General features: G+C 42.3%; 1 protein-coding gene across 1 annotated transcript in view; it reads left to right on the top strand.

The window, feature by feature from the left end:
• ABCB10 (ATP binding cassette subfamily B member 10) overlaps positions 1 to 16,763 on the top strand; it is a 34,014-nt gene extending 17,251 nt beyond the window's left edge. The window contains exons 6-13 of the mRNA XM_021696153.2: positions 467 to 602; positions 4,003 to 4,098; positions 5,233 to 5,442; positions 7,540 to 7,619; positions 9,353 to 9,533; positions 12,119 to 12,162; positions 14,153 to 14,187; positions 14,926 to 16,763. Of these exons, the coding sequence (XP_021551828.1) occupies positions 467 to 602; positions 4,003 to 4,098; positions 5,233 to 5,442; positions 7,540 to 7,619; positions 9,353 to 9,533; positions 12,119 to 12,162; positions 14,153 to 14,187; positions 14,926 to 15,157 (1,014 nt within the window). The 3' untranslated portion in view covers positions 15,158 to 16,763. The remainder of the gene's footprint in view (positions 1 to 466; positions 603 to 4,002; positions 4,099 to 5,232; positions 5,443 to 7,539; positions 7,620 to 9,352; positions 9,534 to 12,118; positions 12,163 to 14,152; positions 14,188 to 14,925) is intronic.

The following is a 16,763-nucleotide window of genomic DNA, read 5'->3' on the forward strand; positions in this document are numbered from 1 at the left end:
TAGGGACATGGAGGAAGCAGAGGCCCAGATAAGGCAACATTGACCAGAGACCACGCACCTAACAACGCTCAAGGCAGATAAGAGAGACAGGACTCCAACTGCTTATCCAGCTTTGCTCGGGGTGTCACATTAGAATATATAAACACACATATTAACTATATATTCATCTCCTCCTTACGGAGGGAGTTCTTAATATTGTTCTTTCCTTTGCAAACTGACTAGATTGAGTAAAATAGGAATCAGATGGGTGTCTTAGCTTCTAGTTTTCCTATTGATGAGTATATTTTCTTCAGTACTATAATATTTCAAAAGTATTTTTTTATTTGAAATTCAGATTAAAATTTACTATTTGGAAAAATCTTGTTGTGATAGTTAAATGCAAAAAGGAAATTATAGGCCATGTTAATCCTTGTAGCATTTAGGTCTGTGGTTCCCACCTGACATCTCTGTTTTCTTCATTTGACAGACAGGGCTCTCTGGGAACCTGATCGTGCTTTCTGTCTTGTACAAAGGAGGGCTGCTGATGGGCAGTGCCCACATGACCGTGGGTGAACTCTCGTCCTTCCTAATGTATGCTTTCTGGGTTGGATTAAGCATTGGAGGTATATAATTTAAATAGGCTTGAGATTTACAAATTAAAAATCAGGTTATTGTTTCTGAAATAGAAATTTAACTTTCCCATTATACCACCTCTCATCCATTAATTTCCAACTGAAAAAACATTTCCTAGAATGTTAGTCCAACTTGACTTTGAAAGAAGAAATAAAGATATGAATGTGATCCCATGTAGATGGGCGGTTCCTTGGCTGGGAAGTTGAGGATTTTTACAGGCCTCTTGTGGCTCACTGAGCTCAGGGTCATACTGGAGCCGTATTTTCCCACTCGCATATTAAGACCGCTTGTTTGCTTTGGCCCTAGGAGGTGGGGAGGAGGAAGGACAGTGCTGAACAGGTGTGAACACAAACCCACAGTCCTGTGGTAGTGGTAGTTTCCCAACTGACAAATCACTGGGGAATAAAATTCCTTTTGTAAGAAGTCAACCATGTTCAAAATTGATGAACAATCAAACGGTATAAATTAGAAAGTTCATGAAACAGAGTTGCTTGCTTTTGTCAGGAATTTCTCAGAGTTCAGCTTTTGTTGTCCATTCCTGGCTAAAGGGAAGCAAGGTCCATGGAGGCAAATCTGTGGGAAGTCAGTGAGGTTTTCTTTTCTGTACCTCTCCAGCATGCCCAGCCAACAAGGGGCAAGAGATTTCCTGCTTTTTGTTTCCTTTCTTTGAAGACTGAGATAGAAAGGTTAGATAAATAGCCTGAGGTCTGGTCAACGGAAGTCTGGTATCCCACAGTGTCACCTCAACCTGAGATTTTTATTGTCAGGGTTTAAAGATAGAGGCTTTTCCTTAGACATCTGCAGGCAAGTGAGAATATATATTTTCTGGACTGAGATTTCCAGAGATCCCTGAAAATAGCATTTTAGTTCTGCTGGCTGCTCTTTTTTTTTTTTTAAGATTTTTATTTATTTATTTGACAGAGAGAGACACAGCGAGAGAGGGAACACAAGCAGGGGAAGTGGGAGAGGGTAAAGCAGGCTCCCCGCCGAGCAGGGAGCCTGATGCAGGGCTCGATCCCAGGACTCTGGGATCATGACCTGAGCCGAAGGCAGACGCTTAACGACTGAGCCACCCAGGCGCCCCTCTGCTGGCTGCTCTTGAAGAAAAACCTGATTAAGACGGTTCAGGGTGCTGAGTGGCTTGGGAAGTGAGAGGGTCAGTTCAGGAGGAGCTGGTGATGTGGTTAGGTCTTCTCTCCACCCCTGGGTTGAGCCTGCTGGATTGCAGGGTCTCAAATCTGGGCGGTCACGTTCCTTCAGGTCTTCTGGCCTGCCTCAGAGTGGACTTACCTACTACCACGTCCCCTCCCTGTGGCCTTTCTGTTCACATTCCGTGCTTGACCACAGTCAGCTTTCCTCCCCTTTCCTGCCACAAGTTGACTTGATCTTTCTCACTGACACATCATCCTCACCCAAAGTCCATAGTTTATATTATGTTCACTGGTGTTGTATATTCTATGGGTTTGGACATGTATCTATCATCACAGTATCATACAGAATACTTTCACTGCTCTAAAAATCCTCTGTGCTCTGCCTCTTTCTCCCATCCCCTTACCCTTCACAACCACTGATCTTTTTACTGTCTCCATAGTTTTGCCTTTTCCAGAATGTCCTATAGTTCAGATTGACATCTTTCATTTAGTAAATGGCATTGAGGGTTCCTCCATGTCTTTTCAGGGCTTAATTAAAGCTCATTTCTTTTTAGGACTGACTAATTTCATTGTCTGGTGTACCACAGTTTATTTGTCCATCCACATATTAAAGGACATCTTGGTTACTTCCCAGTTTTGGTAATTATAACTAAAGATGCTATAAATATCCATGTGCAGATTTTCATGTGGGCATAAGTTTTCACCTTCTCTGGGTAAACACAAAGGAATGAGATTGCTGGATCATATGGCAAGAGTATGTTTAGTGTAAGAAACTACCAAAGTGGCTGTCCCATTTTGCGTTCCCGCCAGCAGTGAATGAGGGTTCCTGATGCTCCACATCCTCACCAGCTTTTGCTGTTGTCAGAATTTTGGGTTTTCGTCATTCTATTAGGTGTGCAGTGGTATCTTGCTGCTGTTTCATTTGCATTTCCCTGATGACATATGATGTGGAGCATCTTTACATATGCTTATTTGTTATCTGTATTTCTTTAGTGATGTCTTTGAGTTCAGGTCATTTGCCCATTTTTAAATTGGGTTGTTTGTTTTCTTATTGTTGAGTTTTAAGAGTTCTTATATTGTGGATATCTGTCCTTTATCAGGTACTTCTTTTACAAATATTTTCTCCCACTCTGTGGCTTGTCTTCTCATTCTCTTTGGAGAGCTCAAGTTTTTAATTTTCATGAAATCTAATTTATCAGTTCTTTCTTTCATTGATCATGTGTTTGGTGTTTATCTACAAAGTCATCACCAAACCCACAGCCATTTAGGATTTCTCCTATGTTACCTTCTAAGAGTTTTACAGTTTTGTTTTTTACATTTAAGTCTATGATCCATTTTGAGTATTTTTGTGAAGGGTGTGAGGTCTGTGTCTAGATTCTTTTTTTTTTTTTTTTTTTGGCATGTGGATGTCCAATAGTTCCAGCACCATTTGTTAAAGATTATCCTTTCTTTTTTTGAATTGCCTTTGCTCACTTGTCAAAGATTAGTTGACTATATTTATCTGGATCTATTTCTGTCCAGTGCATTTTTAATTTAACCTGAAGAGTTTAATCCACTGTATTTTGCACAAATTTCCACAAATATATGCATGCACAAAAATACCTTAGAAAGAATATTTGGATAGTATTTTTGCAGCATCCTTACTAAGGGAAAGTATTACAAGTATATGTTCTTGCAGTTGACATGGCCTAGTGTACTTGGAGTTTGTTTAAGTCATTAATTAATTCATAGTTCAAAGGTGACTTTAAAAAGAGATGGTTGGAATATTTAACATTTCCAAATTCCTTTTCAGTTTTTAGCCTAGTAAAAGTTCTATTTGTTGAGTGACTGAAAGGGGGGGTTTGATTTTGTGGATATGAATTTAAAATGAATATTGAGATGTTTTATATTCCTTTTAAGTGTTATATTTTATTTATATTGTTATGTTTTTTGACTAGGTAGATTTTCTCTGTAACATTGTGATTTTAATTCAGTTGTTGATTACTATGGCTATATGCATTTGTAAATTCCCAATCAAACATTTAATCTTCTTTAGAAATCAATGAAATTGGAGGAGAAGCTGAGGGCAAACAAGGGTATGAGAGGGAATTTTGAATACGGTAGTTGCCTCAAATCCTTTTTTGAAAGGTAACAGATTTTATATTAAAAGCAAGTTATTGTGACTGTCCGCAGAGGTCTGGGAGTAGCAGATTGTCATTTCCTGGCATCGGTGACAGATATGTTTGCTTCTTGTCCTCAGGTCTGAGCTCTTTCTACTCGGAGCTGATGAAAGGGCTGGGTGCCGGGGGACGCCTCTGGGAGCTCCTTGAGAGAGAGCCTGAGTTGCCTTTTAATGGTGGGTCTCCCATGCGTTTGTTCTTTGCTAGGATTAAACAAATGTGGCTTTGGACAGTTAGACCAACTCCCTGCTCTACCTGCAAAGGACAAGCATGGCAAGGATGTCATCCCTGCCACACAGCAGAGAAGGGTGATCAGAGGGGCAGGCAGTGAGAGAGGAAGGATGGTGCCAGGCCCTGCTGCTGGGCAGAGGATGGCCCTGGAAGCGAGGGGGCTGACCATGCAGTGTGCCTTCCTGCAGGTGATTTGTTACCACCACAGCAGGAAGGAAGTGAGTACCACCCAGGGGTGCACATAGGAAGGGCCCTGGCCAGTCCACCAGATTTGTCTTCTGTAGTGATTCTGATGTTTGGGCGGCGGGGAGGGTGGAGGAAAGGAAGACAGATCACACATATAAAAGCCTCTGAATTTCTTGGCTTTGGATAGTGAGCTAGGGGATGCTGGTGTTAATTGGCTAGAGCCATCTCCTTTATTAGCTCCTTTCCTGGAAGCTAGGTCTGGGGGAGCTGTGTGGCCCGGAGCAGTAACCACTCCTCACTCACTGACTCCCAGGACATTGTGGCTTAGCCCCAGATCATGAGTGAAAGCCCAGCATTCTCCAGTGTGACGGGCTGGAGGAAGTAAACACAGCTAAAAGAGATTGAGCAGCTTCTCCCAAGTCATTAGCAAGGTAATATCAGGCTCTGAAGCTGTTGCACAAGGCGCACCCATTTACCGTCATTCTCTCAAAATATTTATTTAGAGTAGATAAGATAAACCCTGGCCCTGGGGAACTACAGAGGCAGTGGCACAGAGGAAAGGCAATGGGCTTGAAAGCAGACTGCTCCACAGGTGAAAACGAGCTCCACTACCTGTTGTCTCTGAGAGTCAGTGCCTGGTCCTCTCTGCCTCTCAGGGCTGTGAGAATCAGACAAGCGCATATGTAGAGTGCCTTGGACAGAGTGAGTGCAGGGCAGGCTCAAGGTAAGTGTTAGACAGAGGCCTGATCCTGCCGTGGCCAGTAAGAGCTCCTCCTGCAGGTGAGCACAGGAGCTGTGGGCGGGGGCCGTCTGTAGGCAGACAAGTGGGAGAACGGAATTCGGCTGTCAGCTTGATCTTTGCGTTACGTAACTAGTATTCTATCTTGTTTCAGAAGGGGTCATTTTAAACAAGGAGAGCTTCCAGGGCACTTTGGAGTTTAGGAATGTGCATTTCGCCTATCCAGCTCGCCCAGAGGTGCCCATATTCCAGGATTTCAGCCTTTCTATCCCATCAGCATCGGTCACAGCGCTGGTTGGCCCAAGTGGTTCTGGCAAATCAACAGTGGTGTCGCTCCTGCTGAGGTTGTATGACCCCGTGTCTGGTGAGTGCTTCATCACATGGTAGGGTGAGAGGACTCTCCACAGCCCCTCTGCTCTCATGTTCTGGGAGAGGACCAAATTATGCAAAGACCTTGTATGTGAGAATTCTGAAATGCCAGAGGGCTTGTTTCCAGGAAAGAAATCCCTTATACGAAGGTGCCACTTTCAAGAGTATACAGAAGTCCTGTCAGGCCGTTTGTGTATTTCATGTCTGACCTCCTCACCTCTTTGTACTTGGAGCTGATGAAAGGGCTGGGTGCCAGGGGACGCCTCTGGGAGCGAGTGACTTCCTGAATTCTACCTCCTCATCTCCCGTGCTGGTGTGCCCTTCTGATGCCCCCTCTCCTGGGGCGGGCAAGGCTGCTCCACATCTCCAAAAGGGTGCCCACGTGTGGCCGAGCAGCACCGCCCGCCAGCAGCACCGTGGAGTACGTGCTACTCTGTGCCGGCCACTCAGCTTGTAAAGCTCTCTGGAAGCCTTCAGGCTGCGTGCGCCCATGAACTGCCCTGTGGCTAGCGTGCAGACGGGTGATTTGGCAGCCAGGGACTCCCTTCTATGTGACTGCTTTATTGAAGCTATTTTGAGGTAGTAGGGATTTTCTTAATGGGTTTTTCTTGTTCTGGTTTTTACTTTTAACTGGATTATAGCATCTTTTAGAGCAAAGAATATGTTATTTTACTTCTTTATATCCTTTGTTAATTAAGATGTAAGTGACATATAACATATCAGTTTCAAGTGTGCAACATGATTCAGTGTGTGTATATATTGTGAAATGTCTAGTTAACATCCATCACCGCACATAAAGTTTATATCCTTCTTTATATCAGAGCCTGGACTAGATAGTCCATATTAATGGATTTAATTTTGGACTGAGAAAACAATGGTGTTTCTCGGCAAGAAAACAACTCTAGGTAAAAATCACATCATTAATTTAAAATCAGTATGTCTTGTGATCTTTGTATCTGTGCTTTTTGGTTAAAACCATGAGAGAGCTGGTTATATGCCAGATAATTATTTGACTTGCAGATCCTGATCCAGGGAATCACCAACTGTGTTAAAGTGGGTGTTAACTATACTGTTTGCCTCTGGAATCCCTGTTTTGATTCACTCTACTTGCTATAAAATTCTGAATTTAGAAAAATCCTAGCAAGTCAAAATATGAAGCCTCTAGTTTCTTTATCATGGTGAATAAATATCAAGGAGAAAAGAAACTACATGTAAATTCCAGCCTTCGCAGACTGTAGAACACTTGTACTTTTTAAGTCAAAGACCTCAGGTTTTTGCCAGTGTATGAAAGTTTACAGCTGGCTTGTATAATTCCACGCCCCTGACAGAGAAAGCATGGTGTTTCTTAGTCAACGTCATCGTCATCCCCAAGCATTACTGAGTTCCCTGCGTGTTGTAGAATTAATTCTGTTAGCTAGGGTCACGGAATTACACCTGATTATTTAAAAGCTCTGCTATGGTATCAGATTCGTGGCTGTGGATGATGAGTCTCCTCCAGCTGCATTTATGCAGGAAGGGATATTTTAAGGAGTAATAAATGAGCTAAAAAAATCACTGGCAGGATTGAATTTCCAGGACACTCCTCAAAACTTCGCCGCAGAACCAGGCCTTCACGGTAGTTGCTGACATGGTCAGCAAGCTCCAGAGTTAGGCGGCCACTGTCACAGGTGCCAGCTTCAGAATTCCACCAGGACTGCCAGTGTTGGTGCCAGTACGTGGGCATCTCACCGCGTGCCCCTTCCACGTGACTCGGCTTCTGAATCAGCATGGCACAGGTGAATCTTCTCGGGGAGCCGAGTCCCTCCGGAAGGGAAGCCACCGCAGCAAAGCAAGCTGGGTGGATGAACTAGTGGGTGGGCTAGGCAGACTGGACCACTCCTCACCTCTTTCTACTTGGAGCTAACCACTGCAGGGGGACAGTAGACAGGGAAAGGCCGTGAAATACGTTGACTTTAGATGCTGTTTGGAGATTTTGAACATACTTTGAATCTTTAAAAGAACTGAATGTGGAATTTGTCCACCAGATCCTTTCTGTGTTTACATTAGTCATTGGCCCCATGACACTCCATGACTTTCCTCTCCTTTCTACAAGGAACTATCAGTCTCGATGGCCGTGATATCCGTCAGCTAAATCCAGTCTGGCTGAGATCCAAGATTGGGACAGTGAGTCAGGTAAGAAGAGAGGTTTCTATTTTTATTACACTGTCTTTTATATTCGCTTTTATTATGTATCTTTTCCTTAGACTTGAACTCCTCAAAAGAGAAGGAATGGAAGTTCTCCAGATGTGCTAAACTAATCTCCCATCGCATGTTTTTTAGGTTTGTTTTTTAGTGCTGTATCCTCAAGACCTTTAACACTTGAACCAGTTGTAACCGACTTTTGATCCAAAGCTGGGGACTAGTATAACTTTGTAATGCAGGTAGTCCAGAGGATGGGGAGGAAATGATAGAACTTTTTAGCTTTTCCTGACTCTTCCACAATTCCCATTCTCATCACCAGCACAGTCTACTGTTTTATATAATGGGTTTCAGGAATAAGCAAGCAAAGATTATGGCAAGAGCCAGGGTCTCCTTGCAAAGAGGTCGCAGATTTTAAGGCAGAATGTTAGTGTAATATGGTCACTTTAATGAGATCATTTGGTGCAGGAAAATTTTGACACAGCTGTTTATATTTTACTACCAGGCTATGTGCACAGCAGACAAACCTGAGGTTTCCCTCATTTCTGAGCCTCCCCCTCTAATGAACTTCTCCTCAGACCTTACCCTCACCCCACTCCACTAGGTGAGGAGCGGGAGGGGCAGTGATGGGGGCGGCTTGGTAGTATATGGATAGCAGCAGCGCATATTGTTTAGGGATGGAGAAAAGAAGCTGGAAGTTTATTTGCTTTTTTTAGGACTATTCCACAAGGTTCTGTTAAAATGTCATGTTCCCACCTGGTTTGTGTCTATTTCAAAAAGTAATGAATAGAGATGGATTCCCCCTCGATCCTTAGTGGGAAGCCCACAGCTGGGAAATATAGATGGACCCGGCGCCTTCCATACCTGCCAATTCCTAAGGGAGGGAGCTTGCATTTATGAAGTATCAACTATGTGCCAGGCACCTGCCATGGGATCTCATTTCCTATGGTATCATGATGAAATCAATCCTGTTCATGGAAAAGCGTGAATTTTTTAAAGACAGCTGGGCGAATTTATGGAGAATGAGGAAATAAAATCAAAATAGTATAAAGTTGGGTACCTGGGTGGCTCAGTTGGTTAAGCATCTGACTCTTGGTTTCAGCTCCAGTCTTGGGATTGAGCCCTGCGTTGGGCTCCATGCTCAGTGTGGAGTCTGCTTGTCCCTCTCCCTCCCCTCTCTGCTCCTCCCTTACTCACTCTTGCGCATGTGCAAGTGCTCTCTCTCTCTTTCTCTCCAATAAATAAATAAATAAAAATCTTAAAAAAATAGTATAAAGTTGACCCTTGAACAACATGGGTTTGAACTGCATGGGACCACTTATACGTGGTTTTTTATACCACAGTACCGTAAATGTATTTTCTCTTATGATTTCTTAATAATGTTTTCTTTTCTCTAGCTTACTTTATTGTAAGAACACTGTATAGAATATATATAATACACAAGGTACGCGTTAATCAATGTTCATGTTATCAGTAAAGCTTCCAGTCAACGTAGGCTATTAGTGGTTAAGTTTTGGGGGAGTTCAAAAGTTATACTCAGATTTTCAACAGCATGGGGTCAGCACCCCTAACCCTCATGTTATTCAGTGGCTGACTGTGTATTCTTTGAGAGCAATTTAATAGTTTCTTAGATGTAAGTACTGTAGTAAGCTTCACTATATTTCCTAGATATGCTTGAAGTCTATTTTGAAATTTGCAAGAAATAATGTTTTGTTTCCAATTTGCAGGAACCAATTTTGTTTTCTTGCTCCATTGCTGAGAACATTGCTTATGGTGCAGACGACGCTTCCTCGGTGACTGCCGAGCAGATAGAGAGAGTGGCTGATGTAGCCAACGCAGGTGCTTTCATCCGAAACTTCCCCCAAGGATTCAACACTGTGGTCGGAGAAAAGGGCATTCTCCTTTCAGGTACCTTTTTGTTACTGCTTGGCAGCAAAAACTCTTGCTCCAAAGAACTCTGCAGCATTTCATACAGCAGTATTAATTTCTAATTAGGCTTTTGTCCTTAGAGTTTATGAGATTGGACTTTCCCCTTTCTGAAATCTCTTTTGTATGTGGATAGCTCCCCAGTTTCCTTCACTTTGTACCTCAAAGGTGTTCCCAAATTCCCGCGGAGTGTCCCACCGAGTAAGAACTCAGCCACAGCAGCTTTTTTCTCATCTGAGAAAAGAATGTGTTTTGCAACTTGAGATCCTTGAAAATTGCAGAAAATAAGACAGATACAGGGTGGCGGGATGATTTGTCCAGGGAGGCAGGGGCTGTGAACATAGAGCAGAGCTGAAATTGAAGAGTTCTCTGTTCCCCACTTTGTACTTCTTCACATGTTAGACCAGCGGTCCACAGACTCTCCTATAAAGGGCCAGAGAGTAAATATTTTAGATTTTATGAGCCACATGTGGTTTCTGTCACATATCCTTTGTTGATTTTTTTTTTTTTTTAAACAACCCTGTAGGAATGTGAAAACCACTCTTAGCTTGAGGGCCGTGCACAAACAGGAGCTGGTCCTGATCTGGCCCCACGGCACAGTGTACCACGCCCTGTGCTGGACACGGGCAGGACTTGCGGCTGAGGCTCAGTCGCTGTTCCCTGGGATGTTAGAGCACCTTAGAGCGCATCGCATTCTGGGTACCGTATTTTCAGGAGGGAAAGAAAAGACTTGTATTCTATTGCCTTAGAATACAGAAGTGAGACCAATGAGTAGACGTAAAGGGAAATACATTTTTGGGTAAACACAGATAATTTTTTCGTTACAGTTATTGACACGTGCTGCCTTCCATGGAATGAGCGCTCTGTCCCCGGAGGTGTCTGCCTCCGTGTCAGAGTGAAGGTGGCCGGGTTGGACTGGAGCAGTTGTCCTTTCCAACTCAAAACTTTTTTTTTTTTTAAAGATTTTATTTATTTGACAGAGAGAGACACATCGAGAGAGGGAACACGAGCAGGGGGAGTGGGAGAGGGAGAAGCCGGCTTCCCGCTGAGCAGGGAGCCCGATGCGGGGCTCGATCCCAGGACCCCGAGATCATGACCCGAGCCGAAGGCAGACGCTCAACGACTGAGCCACCCAGGCGCCCCTCCAACTCAAAACTTTTTGTTTCAGGTTAGACCACAGAAAATTTAACACAGACATGTTTTGATTCTGTATGATTTTTTTAAACAATAGGCAGTGGATGAAAAAATGTTTTGGATAGATTTGCAAGACTGCAGCAGTAGAATCACACATGGCTATGTAAAAGTGACCTGCTCTGGCATCTCTGAAACACCTCCTTGGGTAGAAAACCAGTTTCAGCTGCTCATGGTGACATTATTGAGCGTCAGGGGGTGGAGCCGGGAGCTACCTCACTCCATCCAACAAGCGTGTCACCTTCTCTCTTGGAACAGATTCTACAAGTCCTTCCCTCTACCCGGATTCTCAAGCTCCCATTTCAGAGTGAAATAACCAAAGGTTTCAGCCCATGCTAATTTTCTGGGGGGAAGAAAGGACATCTAGTGACAGATTCCCAGTGCACTAATTGGCACTGAGGATTTCTCAGAGCTGACCCAAAGCCCTCAGCTGGCTGCTGAGCCAGCCCACCTCAGAGCACTCCGACACCCTCACCAACTTCAGAGGTTCCAAAAAAAAGGGATTTCCCTGGTTCCCTTGTTGTGAGCACGGGGCTGCCTATTTGAGGACAGCTTTTAGGAGCACCACACATTTCAGTTGTAATTTGATTTCAGTTCATCATTTGATGAGCTTCTTTTAAATGAAATAATGTAATGTCCAGTAAGTACTATTAATAAGTATTTCATCCAATAAAACCAACCAAAAAGGATTGTTTTCATCACCAAAAATGTAGGTAGTGAGTTTTCCAAAATGAAGTAAGTCGGGAGACGTCCTGAGTAGTGTTCTCTGAGACTACCAGTTGTAACTTGGGAGTCCCGTCTCCTAGAGTAAAGGAGAGAAGGTGGTGTGAGGCAAAGAGGAGGAAAGGGATTATCATAGATGTTCTTCTGCCTCCCTCTGTCTGTCCCATCTGCATTTACCCACTCCTACCCACCCGCACCCCAAGTTTCTTCCCTTGCTTTTAGTAGAATTTGAGTTCTAAGAGGGCAGATTAAAGTGGCTTACTCAGACCTTGGTTCTGCCACTTACCAACTATTAGACCTGGGACTGGTTATTTTGTGCCTTGGTTTTTCATCTGTGAAAAGGGAATAATTACAGGATCTACTTCATAGGATTTTTTTTAAGATTGAATGAGATAACACCATAATGCTTTTAGACAATGCCTGGTACATAGGAACTCCTCAATAAATGTTAGCTATGATCATTGTTATTAATTTTGAAGTTGATGAGGAGACAATATATTTAAAAAATAGGCCTTTGTTCTACTGTCTATCTCAGATGTGACTAACCAGAAGAAGCTATCTTCAAATTGCCGCTTAGCTTATCAGAAAAACCTGTTACCAAGAATTTTTGTTAAGGCTTTCAAGTTTTAAAAAAAATATATTGTCATTGTCAGGTGGGCAGAAACAACGGATTGCAATTGCCCGTGCTCTGCTTAAGGTAAGCTTGAAGCCATTTGGCCAAAATTTTTTTATTATCATTTTTAATTAGGGACCTTATAATTTGTAATTTACTCTTCTTCTTCCTTTTGTTTGGTTTTTTTGGACGGGAGGGTAGATATATGGTTGATAGTTCTGGTGAAAGATGAGTTGGGAGTTCCACTGAGTACATGTTGTTCCAATTTAACAAGGATTTCTTTGGCATTAGCAGCCCAGTGCTGTGCTAGGGTTGTTGGAGGGAGAAAACTTTAACACATGGACCTTCTGTGAAGAAGTATATGGTCTAACAAGCGAAACAGTGATTATATAAAAATATCAAAACAATACAAGTATGATTCTTTGTATAAACTATAGTCAACTGGTAAACTTAGTAGTATAGACTGGAAATACTTACCCAAGACTCCTAAGAGGAGAGGGAAAGCCATTTTAGCTGAAGGCCCCAGACATTGTAGTTTGCAGGAAATGATAGCCTTCCCCTTTGTTATATAACTACTCTCCTCAGATTTATAGATGATGTTTTTAAAAAACAGCTTTATTGAAGCATACCATAAAACTCACCAGTTTGAAATGTACTCTTCAGTGACTTTTAGTAAATATACAGTTGTTCAGCCATCACACAGTCCAATTTTAGAACATTTCTGTCACCCCAGATAGATCCCTTGTACCCACTTACAGTCTTTCCCCACTCCTGGCCCTAGTCCCAGGCTGCCACCAATGTACTTTCTGTCTGTTCTCATTTGCCTTTCTGGACATTTCAGATAAATGGAATCAGACAAGATGTGACCTTTGCATCTCGCCTCTTTTACTAGTATAATGTTTGTTTTTTCAAGGGGAGAGGGGCAGGGGGAATGGGAGAGAGAGAATCTTAAGTAGGCTCCACTCCCAATGTGGAGCCTGACACGGGGCTCGATCTCGCGACCTTGAGATCATGACCTGAGCCGAAATCAAGAGTTGGAGGCTTAACCGACTGAGCCACCCAGGCGCCCCACGAGTATCATGTTTTGGAGGTCTGTCCGCATCTCCGCCTATATCAGTCCTCCTTTACTCCTTTCTCTTGCTGAACAGTATTCCTCTGTGCGGGCACAACACGGCTCGAGTACCCACTCGCCAGTGCTGAACATTGGGGCTGTTTCCAGGCTAGGGCTATTGTGACTAGCGCTGCTGTGAGCAAGCAGTGTCCAAGTTTCTGTGTGAACATACGTTTTCATTACTTGTCAGCAACTTCCTAGGCACAGCTAGAATTTAATGTGTTAGAGACATCAGCTGACTCTTACCTTGTCTCAGTTTTATGTGATGCTCCTAACTAAACTACAAGCAGGACCTTGAGAGTCTAGACTCTGTCCTACTCACTTTAGATCCTGCCTCACACTGCTGGTTGACTGGCCAACAGGGTAAAACTGCACTGTAAACAAGGTCCAGTCCAGCAATGCCCGCGACAGTGGCTCAGAGAGTCACCTCTGACTCTTCCATTTATGTGCTTACCTCACACAGTTAGGAGTCCGTGCTTTTCTTTTTTGTAGCAGCTTTATTGTGATATAATTTACATCCTATACAGTTCACCCATTTAAAGCGTGCAGCTCAGTGCGTTTCAGTGTAGTCCGAGTTGTGCATCCATCACCAGAATCAATTTTAGAACATTTTCGTCACCCCAGGCAGAGACGCTAGATTCTTTACCAGTCACACATGGCCTCCTCTCTTATTTCTCTATCGACCTCAGCCCCAGGTAAACACTTACCTATTCTCTGTCTCTGTGGATGTGCCTGTTCTGGACATTTCATATAGATGGAGTCCTGCAATATGGGGCGTTTTGTGTCTGGCTTCTGTCACGTAGCAGAATGTTTTCAGGGTTCATCCATGTTGTATCGTGTATGAGTACTTCATTTCTTTTTATTACTGGGAGTTTGTGTTTTGATAATAAAATTGTGTTCCTTTTCAAAGGAAAAGAACATTAAAAACATTAAAAACAATTAAAAATGTTTTTCTTTTTTCAGAATCCCAAAATTCTTCTCCTAGATGAAGCAACCAGGTGAGCATATCTTAATACTCTGTGTGATTGTACAAGCCAAATTCTTCCTTTACCAAAAACTTACTATTCTGTACTTCAAAGCGGTACAACTGAAAATGCAGTTTTTCCCGCTCCCACTTTAAAGTGAACAGGTCTGAATTAATAATGACAGCTGGGAGGCAGTGGACGGGCCGGGTGGGAGGCAGTGGACGGGCCGGGTCAGAAGTGGAGGGTTCTTGGGCACCTGGGTGGCTCAGTTGGTTAAGCGACTGTGTTCGGCTCAGGTCATGATCCTGGAGTCCTAGGATCGAGTCCCGCATCGGACTCCCCGCTCGGCAGTGAGTCTGCTTCTTCCTCTGACCCTCCCCCTTCTCATGCTCTCTCTGTCTCATTCTTTCTCTCTCAAATAAATAAATAAAATCTTAAAAGCAAAAAGAAGAAGTGGAGGGTTCTAGTCTCAGTTCAGTCCCGTTTGTGATGAGCCCCGGGTCACACTCAGCAGCAGCTCCACAGAGTGCTTTCTACTTCTGTGACAGCAGGTCTATGGAAATCAAGGGTCCCAAGTTTCCTTTTTGTAGTATTTTTATAATATAAAAAAATAAGATAGTAGAAGTGTATATATAGTAGAAGTGGTGATCTTGGTCGCGGTGAAGATGCGCTGCTCCTGTAGGGTAACTGCGTGTGTGACAGGAAGCACATGAGCGCGCGGCGTGCGTGGGACTGACGTCTTTGCTTTCTCACACGGTTTCCTGTTTGAAGTGCCCTCGATGCTGAAAACGAGCACCTTGTGCAAGAAGCTCTAGACCGACTCATGGAAGGAAGAACAGTGTTAATTATTGCCCACCGTCTGTCCACTATTAAGAATGCTAATATGGTGGCTGTTCTTGACCAAGGAAGGATTACAGAATGTGGGAAACATGAAGAACTGCTTTCAAAACCAGATGGGACATACAGGAAATTAATGAACAAGCAAAGGCTTAGTTCGGCATAAAGGAGCAATTACTGATAAAGTGAACATGAGAGGCTTTAGAGCAAAACATCGTTGCAGGAAAAAAACTTAGAGATGGTATCTAATCTGTAAATCATACTTCAGGTTATTTAAAATACGCCTATTTTTTCCAAGGTGGGTAAAATATCGTTTTGAGATGTACCTGTTCTCAAGACCTTTTTATTCAAAGTTTTAATAGTTGTAACTTTCTAAATGTCTATAGCACTGAAGTTATTTTCAGGTTTTTTACTTTCTTTTATCCTGGAATACTTTAATTAATATAACATGGCACCTCATTTTTATTTTTTACCCGCTGCTACAGGTTGAAGCTGTTGTCCAATGACAACTTTGAAAAGGGGATTATAAATAAAAAGCTTAATTATTTTAGGTGATTTGCCAACCACTGTGTAATTCTCTTGGTAGTATTCTGCCTACATTGTGTCTCATTTTACTAGAAGATGAAAATTGTCGCTTTTTTTATTCTGATAATCTCCTGAAGTGAACCTGACATACAGACATAGAGGAATAGTTAGCATCACATAGCGAGAAGGGAACATTTATGTTCCCACCTCCTGTGTCTTCAGGGGTATGAAACTTCAGGTATATGTGTTCCTCTGGGATGAGACCATGTTTGGATGTGTGTGGTTTTCAACATTTTTAGCATGTGAAAGCCTGACGAGTTTTAAAAAGGGAAGAAGCCCATCCTTTGAATATGGAAACTTCTATTTTCATTATTCACACATTTCTTACTGTGGAAAGTCAGGCATGAACTGCTAGGTACTATCAAGAGGTAAAAATGAATTTTACATTTAAGTCATCCGAAGGCATTTATTTTGAAAGTTATCTTTTAAAAATTTATAATTCCTAGCCAGATTTTAGGTTTTATCCATTAAGTACTTTTGAAATTTCATTCAATGAAGCAAAAACCTAAATAACTGTAATTTTCCACCTTAAAACATTTGAAGAAAGCTTAGTTCTTCCTATTCTACAGAATATCAAGAAACTTTCAGAACTTGTTATTCTTCTGACAAAAGGACAATAGCTCTTTTTATTTATGGTTATAGTTTTATTCACCCAAATGCCTCCAAATTCTGAAAGCAATGCTGATAACCATTAGATTTGCCATATTTCAAATCAGTGCTGTTAATTTGCTGTTGCCTCAAGAAAAAGTGCTTCTTTTACATTGATGATGCCAGAACCTAAGAAATAACTGTGTTGATGTAACTAAAATGGAAGTTTGCCCGTGTTCTAAGTATTGATGAGTTCACTGATTATGCTGGAAGGAGAAACCACTACTTCATGATAAGCGTGTGGTATTATAATTCATTCTACATAAGGGAATTTATTATTGAATAAAATGAACTCAGTGAATGAATGAACTCCATGTTCTTTGTATTAGGAAACAATACATCTGTGACAATCATTTTAACAAGCTTTACTTGTATTCTTTATACAATTTGCTATTATGATGTGGTTCTCAGAAAGCAGACAAAACACAATTACAAGGTTGGATCTGAGGGAAATCTCTTTGTGCCATAGAAGTATTTACAAAATTGAATTTGATCATTATATTTTTTTTTCTAATACAAAATGTTCAATTGTGTCTTTA

The sequence above is a fragment of the Neomonachus schauinslandi genome, chromosome 6 (assembly GCF_002201575.2).
Source record: "Neomonachus schauinslandi chromosome 6, ASM220157v2, whole genome shotgun sequence".
In the NCBI taxonomy this organism is placed as follows: Eukaryota; Metazoa; Chordata; class Mammalia; order Carnivora; family Phocidae; genus Neomonachus; species Neomonachus schauinslandi.